At 40.1% G+C, this 21838-nt stretch overlaps 1 protein-coding gene across 2 annotated transcripts in view; it reads right to left on the minus strand.

Moving 5' to 3' along the window:
- ccser1 (coiled-coil serine-rich protein 1) overlaps positions 1-21838 on the minus strand; it is a 139370-nt gene that overhangs the window by 93983 nt on the left and 23549 nt on the right. For both annotated transcript variants that reach the window (XM_034091017.1, XM_034091016.1), the window contains exon 7: positions 2122-2296. In XM_034091017.1, the coding sequence (XP_033946908.1) occupies positions 2122-2296 (175 nt within the window). The remainder of the gene's footprint in view (positions 1-2121; positions 2297-21838) is intronic.

Consider the following 21838-nt stretch of genomic DNA (forward strand, 5'->3'; position numbering starts at 1 on the left):
TTGTTTAAAACAATGTAATTGTATTTGTGGGACACCTAAAAAAAGGTTCTTCTTTTTATTATAAGGTTGTTCAACGGTGATATAATACAGTCTATGCTGCAGTAGTGGCTGATATAGAGCATAACAGATGGATCAAATCTGGGATAATGAGATGACAAGTGGACTTGGAACGCCTGGGTTCATAATTGTTAGTTTTCACTACATGAGTCATTAGGGTAATTCTCTGCCTCTTTGAAAGCATCGTCCAGGCTTTTTCGTTTTGTTTTTAATAATGATTAGACTGGAACGGCACTACATTATGTGACATATCAAGTTGACCAGTGTGTTGAATGCCATTAGAGGGAAGAGAAGATGAGAGAAGATAAGTTAAGGTTAACAAAAGAAAAGAACAGGCTCAATACCAGAAGGTCAAGCAAATAAAATGCAAAGCATACAGACATACCGATTCACCCTCCCCTCGCTGAAGAATGGATCTCTTGATGGAGGTTAACAAAATGTGCAAGTTAATGACACCACAGAGCAAGCAAAGAGGGCAAAGTGTCGCCTCTTTCATATTCATGTTCTGCTGCTGTGTAACCTCTCTCACTCTCTCCTGCACTCGCTTTAGTCTCCCCATAACCACTCTAGTCTCTCTCCACTAATTATTATCATATCATTTCCATGTCCCATGTCTCTTTCACAGTGGCTCTGGGAGGAAAAATACACAGAGATGAAAAGTGAAGAGAAAGGGAGAAAGTTGTACATAAGCCTCTGAGGACTGTAATTCTCAGAGAGGCCCTCACAGCTAGCTTTGATCTTAGCCTCGAGGTACTAATGGTGGGGTATTAGGGAAGGTCTGGGTACCCTTTTACATGTCTTTTTGTGCATTTGTATTTTTGAATGGGGTTCTGTATAACATTGATGTATTTGGTAAGGGTTAGTCACCCTTGTAAATTTACAAGAGAACGGCATCCAGACATTACTAATAGCTTGTTTTTCAGCTCAACTTCCAAAGAATATGGTATTACTACCAACATCCTTCTAATGTACCTAACATTTATAATGACAAAGTGTATAACAAGTTCTATTGAAGCTAAAAAAAAACGTAAACAATTGTGTATGCCTAAGCCATTTTCCAAATGAGTGTAATTTTGGACTGGCGCAAACTCAAACTAAATATGGAATTTGCAATCAGCAGTTGATTGAATGTTTCATCATAATGACTGACAATGTGCCCCAAGTCAAGCTCTGTGCAAATTGCAATTACCATAAATATAAAACGCCAATCACATGTTTATGTTCGTCAAAAATAATCACAATGAAAGAAAAGAAACACCCTGTAATATTATTCTTTTCCATTTCCATTCCGTTTTAAATAACTCCCACAGTAGAAAGATTGCATGACTGCACAGGGCCATCAATATAGCTCCCTGGCTTTTACAGTTAAACTTTGTGCAGCTATTGCAACGTGTCAGTGCTTTACTAAGTGACCATTACAGCTAATCACATCAATAATAGTAAAGTGTAATTTCCCTGGTTTCATGCGACATTCGTAAATGAGATGGCCTGATAGCCTGAGGTAGAACTTTAGCTATAAGCAGACCAAAAGCATTTAAACATTTAGCTGACACTATTATCCAAAGAAATAGGAGGATTTATGTGTAGAGTATGTGTGTGCACATGTTTACATGTGTGAATATAAAGAACATGATGGCAAACGCTCAAAGACTGTAAGCCTTTAAGTTTTCTCCTCCAAATGTTCAATCTCCTTAATTTAACAAAACAAAGTGATTACAGGGACAAAGGCGGAAAGGCATCCACTTAGAGATGATTTCATGGAGCTGAAATAGAGCGTATTAAAACAGGGAGGGAGGAATTTATCAGTGAAATGTTTTAGTTTGAAATGCCAATTGCCTCATTATTTGCTAACCCCTCACCCTTGCTGGTTCTAAAACAATTTAATATGTATATAAATTGATCAAAAGAGGTATTTTAATGTGGTTCAAGAGGGATTATAATGAATTTCAGCTTCTATTCTAGGGATTGTTGTTCTTTGTGACAGTCAATGTCTTAATCCAAGTATAAAGCCACGTAACAAAGGGTCTGTAAGCTTGTGTCTAGGTGTGCGTGTTTATATCCCACCTCCTGCAGTGTCCGTCTCAGTCTCAAAAGCAGGGTTTTGACAGAAGTGCAGTCCTGCTGCATCAGTCGGAGAGGAAGGGTCTCCAGACCTGGAGGTAATGGCTCATCTTCCCTTCCCAAACCCAGCCCAGAGCTCCAGTCAGCAGGCAGCAGGCTTGTCGGACGGCAGGGCTCCCTGGGGGAGGGGGGAGAAATAAAGAGATGAAATGTGAAAATGAGTGTGTGAAAACCTGATCATTGGTCTGTCTGCACTGCTCTCCACAGGCAGCCAGGGGGATCCTGTTCTCGCCTTTGGTCGTTACTGGTGGTAGATGATACATTTCACAGTAAACTCAATATATCAGCTTCTTCTGAATTTTAACTTGTATGGATGTGGAACTTGTGTGACAATTATACAGTAATCGTCACTCATGAGGGGGTTATTCTAATAATGGAAATTCTTGTGAGTGTTTTCTATCCCAATCCATGATAATATACTTTATTATCCAATCGGATTTTTTTTTTTTAATCACCTACAGTATGGTTAAGTTTTGTGAATCACCCACACAAAGTAGCTTAAAATACAGAAAATATATTTCTACAGGAGGTGAGAAACAGATGGGGGCAACAAAAGGTCAGATAGAGAGCAACTGCTCCACCATAAGGGCTCCATTTTAATGAACACTTATTTCTATAATAACTCTCTTTTAAAGATCGGGAAGGCAACATTGGAGAAACAATCCAGAGAAAGATAGATTTTTTTAATTATCCAACCAAAAACCACACCCTAACTGTTTTCCAATAAAAGAAGCTAACAGTAATAGCTTTGAAAATCGCTAAGTCTAGCAAGATAGCTGCGAACACCAACAGCCTGTCCCTTCAGGCCTCCCTCCAACACCAAATCCTCTAAAATGATCTTTAATTATCATTATGAATGTAAACATATCACTATGAATGTAAAAAAAAGGTGTTGAGGGACTGTCATGGTTGACACGTCTCATCAACGTTGCGTGGAAGTCGGAAACAGTACCGAAGGAGTGGCAGACCGGGGTGGTGGTCCCCCTTTTCAAAAAGGGGGATCAGAGGGTGTGTGCCAATTACAGAGGCATCACACTACTCAGCCTCCCCGGGAAAGTTTACTCCAAGGTACTTGAAAGGAGGGTCAGGCCGATTGTCGAACCTCAGATTGAGGAGGAACAATGCGGATTCCGTCCTGGTCGTGGAACGACGGATCAGCTTTTTACTCTCGCAAGGATCCTGGAGGGGGCCTGGGAGTACATCCGGTCTACATGTGTTTTGTAGACTTGGAGAAGGCGTATGACCGGGTTCCCAGGGAGTTACTGTGGGAGGTGCTGCGGGAGTATGGGGTGAGGGGGTCTCTGCTCAGGGCCATCCAATCGCTGTACTCCCAAAGCGAGAGCTGTGTCCGGGTCCTCGGCAGTAAGTCGGACCCATTTCCGGTGAGGGTTGGCCTCCGCCAGGGCTGCGCTTTGTCACCAATCCTGTTTGTAATATACATGGATCGGATTTCGAGGCGTAGTCGTGGGGGAGGGGGTCTGCAGTTCGGTGGACTAAGGATTGCACCACTGCTTTTTGCAGATGATGTGGTTCTGATGGCTTCATCGGTCTGCGACCTTCAGCACTCACTGGATCGGTTCGCAACCGAGTGTGAAGCGGCTGGGATGAGGATCAGCACCTCCAAATCTGAGGCCATGGTTCTCAGCAGGAAACCGATGGACTGTCCACTCCAAGTAGGGAATGAGTCCTTACCCCAAGTGAAGGAGTTCAAGTATCTCGAGGTCTTGTTCTCGAGTGAGGGAACAATGGAGCGTGAGATGGGCCGGAGAATCGGAGCAGCGGGAGCGGTATTGCAGTCGCTTTACCGCACAGTTGTGACGAAAAGGGAGCTGAGCCAGAAGGCAAAGCTCTCTGTCTACCGGGCCATTTTCGTTCCTACCCTCACCTATGGTCATGAAGGATGGGTCATGACCGAAAGAACGAGATCGCGGATACAAGCGGCCGAGATGGGTTTCCTCCGCCGGGTGGCTGGTGTCTCCCTTAGAGATAAGGTGAGAAGTTCGGTCATCAGGGAGGGACTCGGAGTTGAGCCGCTCCTCCTTCGCGTCGAAAGAAGCCAGTTGAGGTGGTTCGGGCACCTAGTTAGGATGCCACCTGGGCGCCTCCCTAGGGAGGTGTTCCAGGCACGTCCAGCTGGGAAGAGACCAAGGGGTAGACCTAGGACCAGGTGGAGGGATTATATCTCTTCGCTGGCCTGGGAGCGCCTTGGGATCCCCCAGTCAGAGCTGGTTGATGTCGCCAGGGAAAAGAAAGTTTGGGGCTCTCTGCTGGAACTGCTACCCCCGCGACCCGACCACGGATAAGCGGGAGAAGATGGATGGATGGATGGATGGATGTAAAAAAACAACATATCTATTGTATTTATGTTGGATGCCAACATATTTTGAACAAATATAACAAAAATAATTGTTTAAACACATTGTCTACCCTAGTTTGATAATGATATGAAACTGACAACAAAGCACACAAACTGACAAAATAAAAGCACATAAATGCCTGCTTGTGCAGACAGACACAAACACTAATGCATTCACAGATGAAAGGAGCCAAAACTAACAAGTCCATCTTCTTATTCTGCATCCCACCATCATTATCAACTCAAAAGGAGACTTCTTTGTCAAGAGCTTTGATTATTCATTAAAGCCCATCACAACGGTGTGATCCTCCTCATATTTTAGAGTGTGTGTGTCTCTCGGTTGGAGAGCTGCATATCAAACACCTTTCTAATTAACAAAGCTTTTTAATGTTAAGCACAGCAGACCTCCTGGCTGTTTGTCAGAAAGAAGGGGGGGAATCTCTCCCAAAATGACTAATGATACAGTAAGTCGTCTTTTAAGTCCTGAGTTCGTTACAAGCCTCCAAACTGATGGGACTCTCTATTCACAGCTGTGGCACTGTTGTGGTGGTGTGGGGTTGGATTCATACACACATGAACACAAACAGCAGCAGGAGATCAAACAAGGCACTGTTGTAATCAGCCGTCCCATTTGAGAACACATTAAGCAGTAAACGGGCCTCTGGAGCAGCATGTCTCTGGTGCATGGTCTTTGTTCTTTGTTTCACCTTCAACACATATTTAGCACAGCAGAGGACGGATATAAGGAGGAACTTCCAACAGGAGTCCCTGTTACTCAATGTCACAGCGTTCCTCATCTTTCTTTGCCTTCCAGCCAACACTAAAACTCAATTGAAGAAGCACAACTGACCTTATCTAAAAAGCTATAGCTCCATTGCTCGGAGCCTACTCTACTCGTTCAGTCAGTTTAAGTATAACAAGGAGCATATTTTTTAACTGCTTACAATCTTAGAATATATTTTTTACCAGATAAGAAAACAGTCAAAGATCAAGGTCTTCTTCCGTTTTAAAAAAAATGACTTGACTAACCCTTTTGTGACATCTTTGCCTGGACCCTTATACATAAAAAATGCCGATTAGAAGATCAAATGAAACAGATTACTTTATGACAGTTTGTGCATTGTGAATGTAATTGCAAGGCTGTTGTATGGCTGGATAAATGAGATATTTACTACAGTACTTTACGATTATGGGGTAGTAAAAGACACATTCTGAAAAGCCATTTACATTTTCTACATTCTCATTTAAGGATTAGCATTTACCCTTGGTTAATAGTTGTCCATGGGTACATTTAGAGCTCTGTTCACACTGCAATAAGTACACAAGAACAATTAATCTAAGCTGTTAAATTATGCTTTGGGAGTCTGTTCTGGTTATGTCCATGGGTGCTGTGAATAAATTAGCTGGTAAGCATGGTTAGCTAAAGATTCAAATGTAGACCATGGTACAGTAAGAGTAACATGAGATCCAAAAGAATCAATCAACAAATTAGCTGAGGTGTTTTAAGTAAAAAAACATGTCACTGAGTTATGTATGCTTAAATATCAAATGACTCAAATCTGTTGAGTTTTAAACTTCAAAGCCAACGTATTAAAATGCATAGATTATGTTTCTCTCTTAGAGGGTTAATAATACACTTTCATTTGTCAATCCCACGGGATGTATTATGGGATAGTGCTTCAAATGCAATGTAAAAATAATGTGTAACCAACTTATACATTACGAACACACTACATTCCAGCATTTCTTTGCAAAGTTTTGACATTTTGACCGTAGTACGTGTATCTCACCTTCTTTATGAAATGTTCTAAAAGGTGACTGACTTGAGAAATACCAATCTCCTGTATAAAAAATACAAAGAGAACCAGCGAGTTCACTGGCATATCAAAAAAAGGAGGAGAGAAGAGGGATAGCAGTAAAGAGAGCCAGGCATAGAAGCAGAAATGAGGAGCTCTTTTAGACCATCTTCACTTTGACATTTAGAGCGGAGGGGAAATAAGATGCCTGTAGTCCTATTCTCCCAGAAAAATCACCAAGTAAACATTAGTGGGGAGCATTAAGTTAGACAGCAAATTCTGTAGAAAGAATGTGGTCTTCGAGCAAAACAAGACGGTATCACTAAAATATCAATCAACATTAGCCACTCAAGAGACTCCTTACTAAAAGTTGCTCTCTTAAATTGTTCTGTACTGGTTCAAATTCCCATCAGTGTTTCTTCTTCTAAATATCATACATTCATTCTCTCTCCTTTCTTCTCTTTTCATCAAAATTCAACCTAGACTGCTTTGTCCAAGCTCCCCTCTCTCTCTTGCTTCTCTTTGATCCCCTGCCCTTCATTCATTTACCCCCGCCCTGCCCTCGTCTTCTGTCTCTACAGCTCCCCCCCTTGTCTCTCCGTCTGTTTTTCCCCATATCAGTCTGACAACCGCCACACTAAAGTGAGGCAGTATCAAAGCCCCCCGGGGATTCTGCTTAGCACCTCAGACAAATGTCGATGAAGCCTGCTGGCTTTTAAGAACAGGTGAGCTCTGTCTGTCAAGAATCCACTGGTGCTTTTCCAAAGCTTAAACTGTGTTCGCGTTGGCTTTTGTTCTTGCCTGGCATTTCAGGTTGGAGTGAACTTTCTCCATTTTATAACTGTCTAGCTCAACTCTGCCATCTAGAATGGATAAAATAAGTGAAAAATGTGATCAATCATGTACTCTTTTCTCCGACAGTGTGTGTCAAGCGGTAGAGTGCCACAAGAGTGTTGTTTTCTAAAGTAGTTTTTTGTCTCATTTTACTTTTTTTATATTGGAGTGCTTGTCTTAGCATGACACTCGTGACCTTTTTTTAGCTTTCACCAGAGTTTCAGGTCAGGATGCCCTTTTACCCCTGTGGTACATTGCACATCAAACCCACAGAGTGACAGGAAAATGATTTGGAGAGGGGTTCAAACAACACTCGCCTCCCCAGAAACTATAATCATAGAGGTGCCTTTACAGTATGCAAGGAATTTACTGTTCCACGAGACATGAGTGGACTATTTCTAGGTGGACTATAAGGGGTTTTACTGTGGGAACATTTCATAAAAAAAAGTAATACCACTAAATCTCACCTTTACAGTGTGTTCTGGTGTTTTGTCATGCTGTCTGATGTGGTGGAAAAGGGATTTATTGGGTAATGCCTTTTTTTAATACAAAATAAAAAGATTGCTAACCTTATCCCCTATGAATAATATCCATTAGCACCTGATTTCAAATTAAAATTAAAGTGGACCTATTATGCTATATTGGAAAAATATATTATAGGGCCATACCTATACAAAACATGTCTGTGAAGTTTTTTGCTTAAAATACCAAACAGATCACCCATTGTAGCCATGCCTCATACTGCTCATACCCCTCTTTTGCAGCCCTGAAAGAGAAACGCGGATTGTGGGTCCTTAGCTTGAAAAAAAAGAAAGAAGAGGAGGCGGAGCTAATGCCTGATCAGAATTCTACCGGAGATAAAGTTAAATTCTGTTGTGATAAAACGCCATCCTGTTTTAAACCACATCAAGGATTCATTTTTAAACAGTATGGAGCTCAAATGCTTTTTCTCTTGCGGGTTTATCACAAGGTGAGTTCTTTTTTTATTTCTTGCTTTTTAAACACATGTGCTCTCCAGCCAGTACAGGTTAGCTCTGAGTGTTAGCGAGGCTTGCTAATGTAAACAAAGACGAGATTACATCCAAAACACGCCAGGCATAGTTTCTGATAGCAACTTTCTGTGGGTCCGTCGCCGATTTGACGTCAGATCGGCAGCAAATCTGTGTCCGCTCATTGTACACCCGTTTTTAAAAGATTTGGGTACGGAGGAAAAGAGAGAGGGCTTTATTTTCTGACGCTGCGTGAGTTCCCCAACGCACCGGGGAGACATGTGTATAAAACACATCACAAAGTGCATTTTGCATGATAGGTCCCCTTTAAGGAAGATGGTTGGGCATGCATTTTTTTGACTTTGACAAGAGACACTAAGATTAACGTCCTATCACATTCTGTAACAGATGTCAGTTTTTACATTTCCATGTGTGTGTGTGTGTGTGTGTGTGTGTGTGTGTGTGTGTGTGTGTGTGTGTGTGTGTGTGTGTGTGTGTGTGTGTGTGTGTGTGTGTGTGTGTGTGTGTGTGTGTGTGTGTGTGTGTGTGTGTGTGTGTGTGTGTGTGTCCAAAGCTGTCAATAATCAAGTGAATAAAATACTATTGTAGAGTATACTGGTTCTGTGTTGACTGATCCCTGTTCACCATCTACTGTGGGTGAAACAAAGGTTTCTGATGTTTCTAGTTTCTCTGTTTTCCCAAACTCTCTCTCTATCCATCTGTCTCAGTCTTTCCTCACCTACTGTTAGAACAGACTTCTAACTACGAAACACTAAAATTAATATTTAGTAAATGGTGTTTGCTGCTATTGCATGTTTTTTTAGATATTAATGTTAACAAAGTATGGAATAGCAAGTAGTTAAAGTATTCGTGCAAGAGTGTGTGTGTGTGTGTGTGTGTGTGTGTGTGTGTGTGTGTGTGTGTGTGTGTGTGTGTGTGTGTGTGTGTGTGTGTGTGTGTGTGTGTGTGTGTGTGTGTGTGTGTGTGTGTGTGTGTGTGTGTGTGTGTGTGTGTGTGTGTGTGTGTGTGTGTGTGTGTGTGTGTGCGCGCAACACGTTCTCACTCCCATCCCGTCACATATTGACGGACGGTCAGGGCCCCTCCCCGTCGCTATATTACGTACAGGGTACCCCTTTCCCGTCATTTTCTACGGGCAGGGCGTCCCATAGACCTTCATTGCGGACAGCGGACCCCTTGACCGTCAGGTTTCTACGGGAAGGGCGTCCCATAGACCTTCATTGCGGACAGCGGACCCCTTGACCGTCAGGCTTCTACGGGAAGGGCGTCCCATAGACCTTCATAATGCCTATTTTAAGGTTCATTTGGCCATTAAAATGCGTTTTGATGTCATTTTATACGAGTAATGAGTTTTTATTTCTGATTATTTGTGCAGTACATGTACATGATGTTTAGTTTGCTAGTTATGACGAAGATTACTTCATGAATGTGTACACATTCATGGTTGCTAAGGTGGTTGCTATGGATGCTGCAACAGCTCCCAGACCACGTGATCAACAACAATGGCTGTCCTTCGTGTTATTCTCGGTGGAAAAATGCCTATTTTATGGTTCATTTGGCCATTACAATGCGTTTTGATGTCATTGTATGCGAGTAATGAGTTTTTATTTCTGATTATTTGTGCAGTACATGTACATGATGTTTAGTTTGCTAGTTATGTATGACGAAGATTACCTTACGTCTGTGAGGAAAATGCATGGGGCTCAGAGCCTCGTATTTTTAAAATCTTTTTTTCCTTCTAATTTGTTATTCTTTTCAAAATAACACACTGTTATTTACTCACCAATAACATACAATTATCCTTGCTTTTATTTATTGGTTAAATTCCATAATCTCGGTCTTTTTTGGCGTTCGTCAGGAACTGAATTTAAAAATAAAAATAACCGGAAACAGACGTGGGCATTTCGAGCGATTACCCAAGATTCTCAGCTACGCTGATTGGATGTTTTAGCCGCAATGCATGCTTTATATTATATGAAATCCGGAAAACATTTGAAAAGACTCAAATAATACTTAATTCCGAGTGCTCTTGCTTTTCTCTTTGAAAGTCATCACATAACGGCATTGTAATACACGGTTCGGCTGCATTAAATATTACAGATCTGCCGTAGTTCTTTATTTATAGCGCCCTGATGATAAGACCTATGGAAAAACTGAAGAAATGCCGCCGAAACTGAATACTTGACGTGGATCATAAATATATCAACAATTAAAAAACTTCTCAATTTCTCTTCACACAATACGTCTCCTTGCAGTATCAACACTAATTCGGCTGACTTTTACATTTGATGTAATTCATAGATAGGTTATATTTACACCATAACGGTGCACAGCTGATAAAAAAGGACTGTAGTTTTTAAAGATATTACTGATTTGAATTGGATTGAATTTTGAATGTAAGAATGTAAATACTGATTCTGAAATAGTATAGCAATATGCTGTAAAATTATGTGAAAGCATGAATAAAACTACACATCTTCAGATGTTGTACATAAGTGTCTGTGTGTACCTTGTGTGCCTAGTGGTTAAAGCACGTTATTGAATTATTGTTTTTATGTGTTATATTTGATTAAAAAAATATTAAGAGTTCATATACTTTCATAGGGGGAAAGTAGAAGGTCTGTGATAGAAATATAGAATATAAAAAATCAAGAAGATACTATAAGTGATCTCTTCAATAAAACAGTTTAGTGCAGGATGTACAAAGATATTAATAGGAGGAGGTGCAAAACAGAAAAACGAATTAACCTTTATTTAAACATTAAATAACAGATTACGGTCTTCTTTTAAATAAGAAAAAAACGTTGGGGGTATCTATCTACAGATAAATACAAAGTACTTAACGTCTAATATATTGCTTTCCTGCAATGTTAACTATGTTGAAGCACTTATTTTAACTGATATTATACATATGGATTATACTCTTATGTATGTAGATAGAATAAGAAATGTGCAGAATATGACAGTTTAATGGTGGAGGTACACACATATTGATAGATGTCTTGTACTGCACTGTTGAGGGACCTGTGACCCAAGTTTGTCATTCATTTCATAACTACACCGTAAGTTGTGTAAATGATATGTCAATACACCTTTAAAATCTTGAAATCTTGAAAGGGATGTGCAAAATAGCCATAATATATAGTCTTTAATTAACTATTAGTAGAGAATAACGAGTAATTAATATACTTTATTACTCGTTTCCATTAATGTCAATTGCAGATACATGTTTAGTCTTCTCAAGCACAAGTATCAAATATCTCTCCTGATTATTGGCACTTGACAATCACCTTATCTGAATTTTACTCCGGTGTAACTAAAGTCTGATTTAAGGGTTGTTTATATTTCACATCATTAATCAGAATCTGCAAAGTAACTCAAATAAATGCAGTGGAGTAAAAATACCAGGTTAACCTCTGAATTGTAGTGGAGTAGAATTACAAAGTATCAATGAGCTTTCATGTGGGTATATTAATGCTATATATTGATGCTGCGCATTATGGACAGCGATTTGTATCCATTTATTAATTATATGTTTTACATTTGATAACACCAATGTGTTTAATACTGGCAACTTCTAATTGTGGGAAAACGAAAAAGTTCAGTAGAGACGTCCCATAGAACATTTTGCGAAACACAATAGTGTAGTGTGTAGTTCTGGGGGGGCGTTCGATTCCAGTTTTGGATAGTCTGGCGTGGTTTCGTTCCATTTCACACAGCTGTTTGACGCTGTAACCTTGGCGCACTGCCACTCCAACATCCAATCCCAGACCTAGAAGAGTAATCACGGGGACTGTAGTCCTCAACGATAGCTGGGGATTCTGGGTAGTGTAGTGTTTCGGCCATCCTAAACTCAAACATTTTGACAATCGCAATGATGCTCGAACTGTCCCTTATAGGCCTACGTCTGTTTCCGGTTATTTTTATTTTGAAATTCAGTTCCTGACGAACACCAAAAAAGACCGAGATTATTAAATTAAACCAATAAATAAAAGCAAGGATAATTGTATGTTATTGGTGAGTAAATAACAGTGTGTTATTTTGAAAAGAATAACAAATTAGAAGGAAAAAAAGATTTTAAAAATACGAGGCTCTGAGCCCCATGTATTTTCCTCACAGACGTAAGGTAATCTTCGTCATAACTAGCAAACTAAACATCATGTACATGTACTGCACAACTAATCAGAAATAAAAACTCATTACTCGCATACAATGACATCAAAACGCATTTTAACGGCCAAATTAACCTTAAAATAGGCATTTTTCCACCGAGAATAACACGAAGGGCAGCCATTGTTGTTGATCACGTGGTCTGGGAGCTGTTGAGCGTCCATAGCAACCACCTTAGCAACCATGAATGTGTACACATTCATGAAGTAATCTTCGTCATAACTAGCAAACTAAACATCATGTACATGTACTGCACAAATAATCCGAAATAAAAACTCATTACTCGCATAAAATGAGATCAAAACGCATTTTAATGGCCAAATGAACCTTAAAATAGGCATTATGAAGGTCCATGGGACGCCCTGCCCGTAGAAGCCTGACGGGCAAGGGGTCCGCTGTGTCCGCAATGAAGGTCTATGGGACGCCCTGCCCGTAGAAAATGACGGGAAAGGGGTACCCTGTACGTAATATAGCGACGGGGAGGGGCCCTGACCGTCCGTCAATATGTGACGGGATGAGAGTGAGAACGTGTGTGTGTGTGTGTGTGTGTGTGTGTGTGTGTGTGTGTGTGTGTGTGTGTGTGTGTGTGTGTGTGTGTGTGTGTGTGTGTGTGTGTGTGTGTGTGTGTGTGTGTGTGTGTGTGTGTGTGTGTGTGTGTGTGTGTGTGTGTGTGTGTGTGTGTGTGTGTGTGTGTGTGTGTGTGTGTGTGTGTGTGTGTGTGTGTGTGTGAATATCTCGGAGTATATTTTTGACTGCAAAGTCATGTTACAGTAAACCACAAGTCTCATCTGCAGGTTATTACCACACACACACACACACACACACACACACACACACACACACACACACACACACACACACACACACACACACACACACACACACACACACACACACACACACACACACACACACACACACACACACACGTCTGTTCAGCAATGATAGATGTTATACAGGCAGGGAGGCCGTTCCTCTACTCATGGTCATCTATCTTTTCACTGTCATGAGCCGATAGCCCGACACGCTCGCTTCATTTCTCCTTTTTTACAACTCACACTCTCTCTATCACACACACACACACACACACACACACACACACACACACACACACACACACACACACACACACACACACTCACACTCACCAACAGTATTACATACACACACCGCACCTCTGAGCAGGTTATATGTATGTGAGTGCAGGGAACAGGGCTTTGAGTAGGAGTCAATTATAAGATTAAACAAATGGACAATGTACTAATTTGAATTTATAAAGATGTAGTACTCCAGCTAGTGGCTAAAACTGGTACTGCATGATCATATCAGTGTAAAGCTAAATACTAATATAAATATACATAAAGATACATAAATATTTATATATGTTAAGTGTAATTACACAAAGACATTTAAAAGTAAACAGGGAATCCATTGTACTCTTGTTTTTTCCTCAGAGTACATTTTATCTTTTATTCTTCTCTCACATCCCCTCTTATCCTGTTTTCTCCTTGACATTACATTTCTCCGTTTTCCTCTATTGTCCTTCTCTCCCTCAAACCCTCCTCTCGCTCCCCTCTCAGAAGCCATTTCTCAATAGCAGCGTTAGAAGTGATCCATTTCACCAACCTGAAAAAGCCAATTATCTGCCTTTTAATGACTTCCATTATTTTACCACTCAGTGTTTTATTGACTGGCCACACACACCATGTATACATCACTTCAGGGGACATTACATTGACTTACATGCATTTCCTGGAGACTTATCCTAACCTTAACCATAACCAACACATTCCTAACACTAACCCTTACCCTTACCCTAAACCTAACCAAGTCTTCACCCTAAAATTAATGAGTACCCTCATGGGGACCTCCAATTTGTCCCCATAAGGGCAGTGAGTCCCCACACGTGACTGTGTAAACAGATTTAGGTCCCCACAAGTATAGTAATGCTAGGCCACACACACACACACACACACACACACACACACACACACACACACACACACACACACACACACACACACACACACACACACACACACACACACACACACACACACACACACACACACACACACACACACACACACACACACACACACACAAAACAGTGAAGGATCACACATTTCCACACCTAGATGTCCAGGTTTACATAATGTTCAGTTAGCGCATTAAGTGACAAATAATGACTGCTAGTCAAATACATGATGTGTGATTGAAGTGCTTTATCTCTAGCAGCAGTTAAGTAGCGTTGGCTGCACCCTTGTCAATCATCAACATGAAGACTGCATTGACTGAGGAATAATAACAGTAAAATACACTTTAACACTGAGACACGGTTAGAAAAGGCACTTAGTGTCCTCTGCCAACTTTTCTGTCATTAAAATGGTCATGTCAAAAATGTCATAAAAGCACACACTCTAGTTAGTGTGTGTGCTTTTAATGCAGACATTTGTGTGTCATGTGTGCACATGTTAAGTATAACACTATACCGCCGCTATTGGAGAATGATCGCCCCCATTTGTCACTCCTTCTTCCCATCTGACAGCCAGTGTGCTCATCTGCATTCAGCACCTGAGGCTACGGATGTTTAATGCTTCCATTAAACTCATCTCCGACATAAAGTGCATCTGTGACTAAAGAGTGAGCACAAGCCAAGCTCCAGGCAGTGAATATAATGGTGAATTCAAGTCTTCAGACACAGAAAGGGATCGAAAATAAAACTAATTTAACATTGCAGGGGTAACTTTCTGATTAACCTAATTGTCCTCTCTGCTTTACTGTGCACTCTGACTCTGCGCTAGTTTTGCAAGAAATCTAAGCGCAGTCTGCCTTTTCTCTTTTTAACCTTTGCTCTACTCCTGCCTCTAACAATTTTACAATAATAGCATTTTCAGTGAAAGGGATCTCAGGGAGTTATCATATTCACTAATTATGATAAAAACGTCTTGTATCTTGGAGAGATCTATTTAACATTGGTCCCAGTTCTCACATTACATTTTCCTATTTCAGAGAATATTGCTATGCCAAAATGCCCAAAATGTTCTCCTGTATTGAAGTCGTCAAGTGATATACCATTCTGACCTTTTCGTACAAAAACCTTGTAAGGAGTTCTCCATTATGCATGAAATATAATACGTTCATTACTCTGTTGACTTTATCGTGTTATGCACACAACGATTTATTCTACTCTTTAATGATGTTTGCTCCTCTTATTCAAAATAAACTATGCCTGTTGGCAAATGCAAATAAGAGGATTGACAAAAAAAGCATGCAAGCCAAAGGTGACAATGGATCATGAAAGCAACCACTCGTTGACTGAAGCTGAATTTTTGTACAGACCTAAATCCACTTTATAAAATGCAAACTCCCCACCCAAAGAGAATTATTATTTTGAGGGCAAATTAAATGTTTATCTAATCTATTCATTCATTCATTCAATATAATAATTGTACGCTATTTACTCTAATACCATGATAATAATGGACCAGAATTTCAATTACCCTATTATCTGGTGAGATTGTTTTATTCAAGAAGCCTGACCCTGCAGCTACGAGAAGATAAATGTGCAAAAGCTCAGGTGAGGCTTGCAAAAGAAAAAATACAGTTACACTACTGTGGTAAGCTTATGATAATGTGTTTTTGCTCAAATGAATAATACGTGTCCGGTTTTGAGTGGATAAGATTATAATGTGGATCCAACGTTGCTGTTCAACAGTGTAATGCATTATAGATGTAGGTTTTCTGTAGCAAACCGTGAAGAGAAAACACTGTGGATCTGTACACCTAAGTTTACTGTAAATGTCCAGTCTGGGATATGTTTTCATTGAGCAGACAAACATAGCGGGCAGCTAATGTTTTATGATGAGTGTAACAACATCAACAAAATAAAAAAAAATAAAAAAATTATGTCACCCTCCTCTTTATCTAACTTCCTCTAGTCACTATCTTCTGCCTCATTTCCTTTCACAGGGAAAAATATATTGTTTTACATGAGTCATAATTCAGATTTGTTATTTTGTAGTGCCATTGTTGTCACCACATGAAAAATGAGAGCAACACTTAACAAAGGAGTTCATTTTGACTCAAGGTACCCATGATTTAAGAGACAGTGATCCTGTACGCACAATGTTATTGTCTTCGCTCAGGTCAGATCCATTTTAAATTGTATTCTAATTGCAAAGTAAATGTTAACCAATATCCTGTTTCAGCACATTTAGTCTTCATGTTTTCTGAGTTGGTCCAAAAAGACATACTTTCCTATTAGCAACCACCTGCAGACACAGACATTCTGATCAAATGAAATGGAAATGTGCCAAATTACGAGGAATAAGCCTCTATAATTCAAGATATTAAAAGGAATGTCTGCTCCACTTCTTTATTTTATAAAAGCTGTTTCCATGGCAATACTGAAATATGCTGTATGTTTATGTTCAGAGGGATATGGCGAGCAGGAAATAAGGAAAGGTACAAGTTGCCTTAGTGGGTATTAGACATACTGTACACTGTGTGTGTAAAAGACAATGATGACAGCAAGTGGAATTGTGCTTGGATTGTATGGTATTAGCTGCATCTAACACAATTAAACAAATATTATAAATACGTGATCTGCCTGTTTGAAGAAACACTTTCAAGTGACTGGAGAAGAAGCTAGCCTGCTTCTGTAAAAAATATTAAAATACAAACATTGACATCTCTACTTACCCCATTTGGTTTAAACTACACACAAACAGAAAAGTAAAAACAAACACTTTGAGGATGAGTTACATACAGTACTATGACTGTTTCTAGATGAACAAGAAAGCAACTATAGCATCAGCATGGGTTGCCAGATATGCTCAGTCAGCACAGGTTTTAGTTTTGCTCTCTAAACAGGCACAATGGGACCAAACCTTGCCACATCAATGTGAAGACTTCAACACGCTGTGCACAGTCAGGAAAAGCTAGAGCCGGTAACTCCCCATGAACCACAATTTATTGTTTTTAGTCACTGTTCAGAGCAAGGCTGGCTGTCTCCTCCGACTTCAAGTCTTTATCTGAAGTTAGATAACATCTTTGTGCAGTGAGATGAGACTGATATTGATCCTATCATCTAACTGTTACTCCCCAAAGGTTGAAATGTTCCTTTAAACTTGCCATACTTTTATTTGAAATCTCTGACACAAAAAGCTTAAGTCAGGTGATTACTACTGTACGGAGCATTTTTCCTTCAGAGCCTTGTAGTTTTTGGTGATGTTGATACTACCTGTCTCAGAAAACGACAAAGCTCACACATGAATAAGAGCAGTTATGTCAGCAACAAATTCTCATGGGAAATATTCAGTATTCGCTATGTGTGCCTGTCTGCAATAGAAGAATAGAAGTGAGAATGTGTTCGAGAAAACAACAAACAGGGTGGGAAAACCAATGTATCACTGCAGAACGCAAATGTTAGCATTTTGATTTTGTCTTTCTTTGAACCATTCTGTGATCTCAGCATGCTGTATCACAATCATGTTCAAGACCAACATACAGAATTTAGTCCACAGAAAGGACAAAATAAAGAGGGGCGATGGACTATGAATGAATGAATGGCCATTAAAGAAAAGAGCATCCCCATCTTTCTTGTCAAATAAAAAAATCCTCCATATGCTGCAGGACATTTGCAGTTCAGGAAAACAAACGCCCATGTCATGTATTACAATCTGGTTACAAAGGAGGCAGAGTGAATACCACTTCAACAAGTCCTTTTATTCCTGGAACAGACCACTAAGTAATGGAAAGCAACAGAATGACTTATTCATTGCCAATCTGATGTTTTTCTCTGCAATACAAATCAGAACAACAAGTTCCCACTCAAAGCAAGAGAAAAGGAAGAGAAGCCAACTCTGTAATGAGTGATGACAATTAGACGCTGACCAAAAGCAATGGACTTTGCATGACAGCCGACTACGATTCTTAACATGTTTAGCCTATTAAGTTTGTCTGACAAACAACAATTAACTTGACAGTCATATATTGTCCTCCAAGGCCTCTGAAGAGCAATGTTTAGCTAATAGAAGTGATGCATGGGCACCTACTGTGAGAAGAATAAAAGTATCTCCTTAAAATGGCTGTATCAGGAACACCATAACAATAACACCAACAAGTGGCCCTTCAAATATAATGTAAAACAGTCCAAAAAGCACAGATCCATATACAATGAAAGACTGTGTGTGATGAATACATCCTGCATCATTATTTCCTACCTCATCCAGCAAGAGGAAGGGGAATGTACTCTGTGTTCCCTCAACCTCCCTCTGTATGCTGTGTGTGTTGGTGTCTGAAATCATGCTGCAGTGCATCTTATCTGTCCCCAGCTCCACTCCAAGGCTCAGCTGGATTATTTCTGCATGTCTATTTTTATAAATATGCATTTGTGCATGTGAGTGAATGTTTAGAAGTGTTTGCCTCTCTGTAGGATGAGATGTGTGTGTGTGTTATTTAGTCTTTACTATTTACAGTCAAGTGAGATTAGACACCATCTTGGGTGATGTACTTCATGAATCATATTAACATTAAACACATTTGTTCCCCTTTTCGTGTGACTGTGAGCAAATTCTTTATAATCACGGATTACATGTCTCTGTGGGAGATAACTGTATATTACTACGCACCATATCTACCTGAATTTGAGGAGGAGGGTTTCCTTTTATATCACTAGACACCCTCTCTACACTTCTATTTGCTGCTTAGTGCTGTCTTACTTCCCAACAGCCTCAAGTATAATAAGTGCCAGTGTACTGTCTCTTGCACTCTCCCTCTCTCTTGCTTTCCATAATGTGTTTAATTCACAAGGCCCAGCTGATTCTCTCTCAATTGATCCTCTTCTCTTATATTCTAATTCAACACAAAACAGGCAAACACATCGTACTGTAGCTTGAGGCACGTGCTAGGCTGTTTGTTTGTTTAGTTCAGCCGACTTCATTAAATCTGTTAAATGAGAGTTGAAACAGCGTGAAGTTGACAAGTGCATTTTGGGAATAAACTAAATATATATAAGTCATCTTTAACTAAGTCGTCATTGGGTATAATTGGGAGCTGTCCACATATGTTAACATGGTTCTTATAAGTCTAATGCTAATATCAGAGCATGTGAATGATATAGCTGCAGATTAATCCTCAAATGAGAAGTGGAGATGCACATTTTGACTTTCATGATTGTCCACTGCGAATCGACAGACGAGGACATCTCTGAGTGTTTGTCCTCTGCTCAGATTACCTGTCTTCTGCATAGCAATCAACGGCAATGAAAAAGGGAAAGAAAAGAGGATCACTCAACAGGCAGACTGCCGTTACCATAGCAACAGGCACACTGCTACTGTCAAAATTGTATTTCCTCCTCGTCTTTTGCAATAGGAGAGACAGGGGAAGAGCGGATGACTTAATACAAAACATTAAAATATATATCACACAAACAAATATTATGTATTCTACCACACCCTTCACAATCTCTTCCAAACTAAGCCACTGAGGCAACACTCATTATTGTAATGTAGTGAAAATTGGCAATAATATCCAAAGTAAGTGCTGCAACTGGCAAAAGTTCCCCAATGTATGTACACAAACAAAGCTCATGGACCGATGCCAAAAAAAATTGTTTGGCTCATCTACATTCTGAAATTCTGAAATTCTAAAAACTGCCATTGAAGTGGAAATATCCAGGGTTGCAACAATCGGTCCATTGAGCGAATATGTCACTATTTTCATTGAAAAAAATATAGTTTAAACCAAATATGGGGAACAAAATGTGCTGGCTCTAACTGCTCAAAGTGAGGATGTTGTTCTTTCATTAGTCTTTTCATGATAGAACTGTAGGGCTTACAGGCATTTGTAGCCATTGCTGCAAATGTAATTGACAAAGCTTTGGTCAATTTATTATTTCAGAAATAATCAGCAGTTTATTCAATAACAATCAAGGATGGGAAACATATATCCAAGTAATATCCCTAAACCTCATACACTGCTCTCTGAATTCTTACTTTCCTAGTTTTGTCCAAAGCTGTCAATAATCAAGTGAATAAAATACTATTGTAGAGTATACTGGTTCTGTGTTGACTGATCCCTGTTCACCATCTACTGTGGGTGAAACAAAGGTTTCTGATGTTTCTAGTTTCTCTGTTTTCCCAAACTCTCTCTCTATCCATCTGTCTCAGTCTTTCCTCACCTACTGTTAGAACAAACTTCTAACTACGAAACACTAAAATTAATATTTAGTAAATGGTGTTTGCTGCTATTGCATGTTTTTTTTAGATATTAATGTTAACAACTACTGTATCCAGTATCCTGCAGCTGATACTCTCTCTGGACAGGCTGACTGACAGGTAGGGGTGTGTGTGTGTATGTGTATGTGTATGTGTGTGTGTGTGTGTGTGTGTGTGTGTGTGTGTGTGTGTGTGTGTGTGTGTGTGTGTGTGTGTGTGTGTGTGTGTGTGTGTGTGTGTGTGTGTGTGTGTGTGTGTGTGTGTGTGTGTGTGTGTGTGTGTGTGTGTGTGTGTGTGTGTGTGTGTGTGTGTGTGTGTGTGTGTGTGTGTGTGTTTTCTTGTGTGTGAATAGATGGGAGCTTGCTTTGCCTGCAGCAAATCAATGTCCCCTTGAGGGAATGTTGAACCTGAGACAAAGAGCCGAGACAGACAGAGAGAGAGAGAGAGAGAGAGAGAGAAAGCGCAAGCCCTGGGCAAACACACTTTGTTCTCTTACCCTTATTCTCCAGTTTGAGCTACTTCAGACTTCAAACATATTTTACAGTTAAATGTCTGTGGAATGTAATTGAACAGGAAATCAGTGCAGGTGCTGAGGTATCACAGTGGGAAATTAACACATGCCAGCAGCCTCACAGTAAGACTCTCAGACCTTGCTTCATCATGCAACCCGCCCCAGTGTTTCAGGAGCCAACACATAAAACAATGTTTTCCTGACATAGACTCCAAAAGGTTATTTCAAATAAAACGGTGTGAAATTCACTTTCTAAAGCAACATAAAGAAGAGTTTAAAAATGGTTTTAGCCTCAAAGGTGTGATTTGTTATTGAAGTGTAGCTGCTCTTTCCATCCAGTCGGTTTATAAAATGTTTTCTGAGGGCGACTGTGGCTGCGAGGGAGTGCGGTCGTCTTTCAACCAGAAGGTTGTGGGTTCGATCCCAGCCCATGCAGTCAACATGTCGATGTATCCTTGGGTAAGATACTTAACCCCGAGTTGCTCCCGATGGCATGGCCAACGGTGTGTGAATGTGTATGAATGTTAGTTCCTAGAGTGAGGTACACTGCTTTGTATGAATGGGTGAATGACATGTACAGTAGTATGTAAAGCGCTTTGAGGGGTCTTAAAGACTGGATAAAGCGCTATATAAGTAAAGTCTGCTTCTGCTCTGCTTCAGCTTCAAAAAACTGCTCCCTCGCTGTAAGGAAGTAAGGACCACACACTTCCTAAGCACACTATATCATCTCACTGTTCGTACTAAATTATGAGATGTGTCTACAG

The sequence above is a fragment of the Pseudochaenichthys georgianus genome, chromosome 9 (assembly GCF_902827115.2).
Source record: "Pseudochaenichthys georgianus chromosome 9, fPseGeo1.2, whole genome shotgun sequence".
NCBI lineage: Eukaryota > Metazoa > Chordata > Actinopteri > Perciformes > Channichthyidae > Pseudochaenichthys > Pseudochaenichthys georgianus.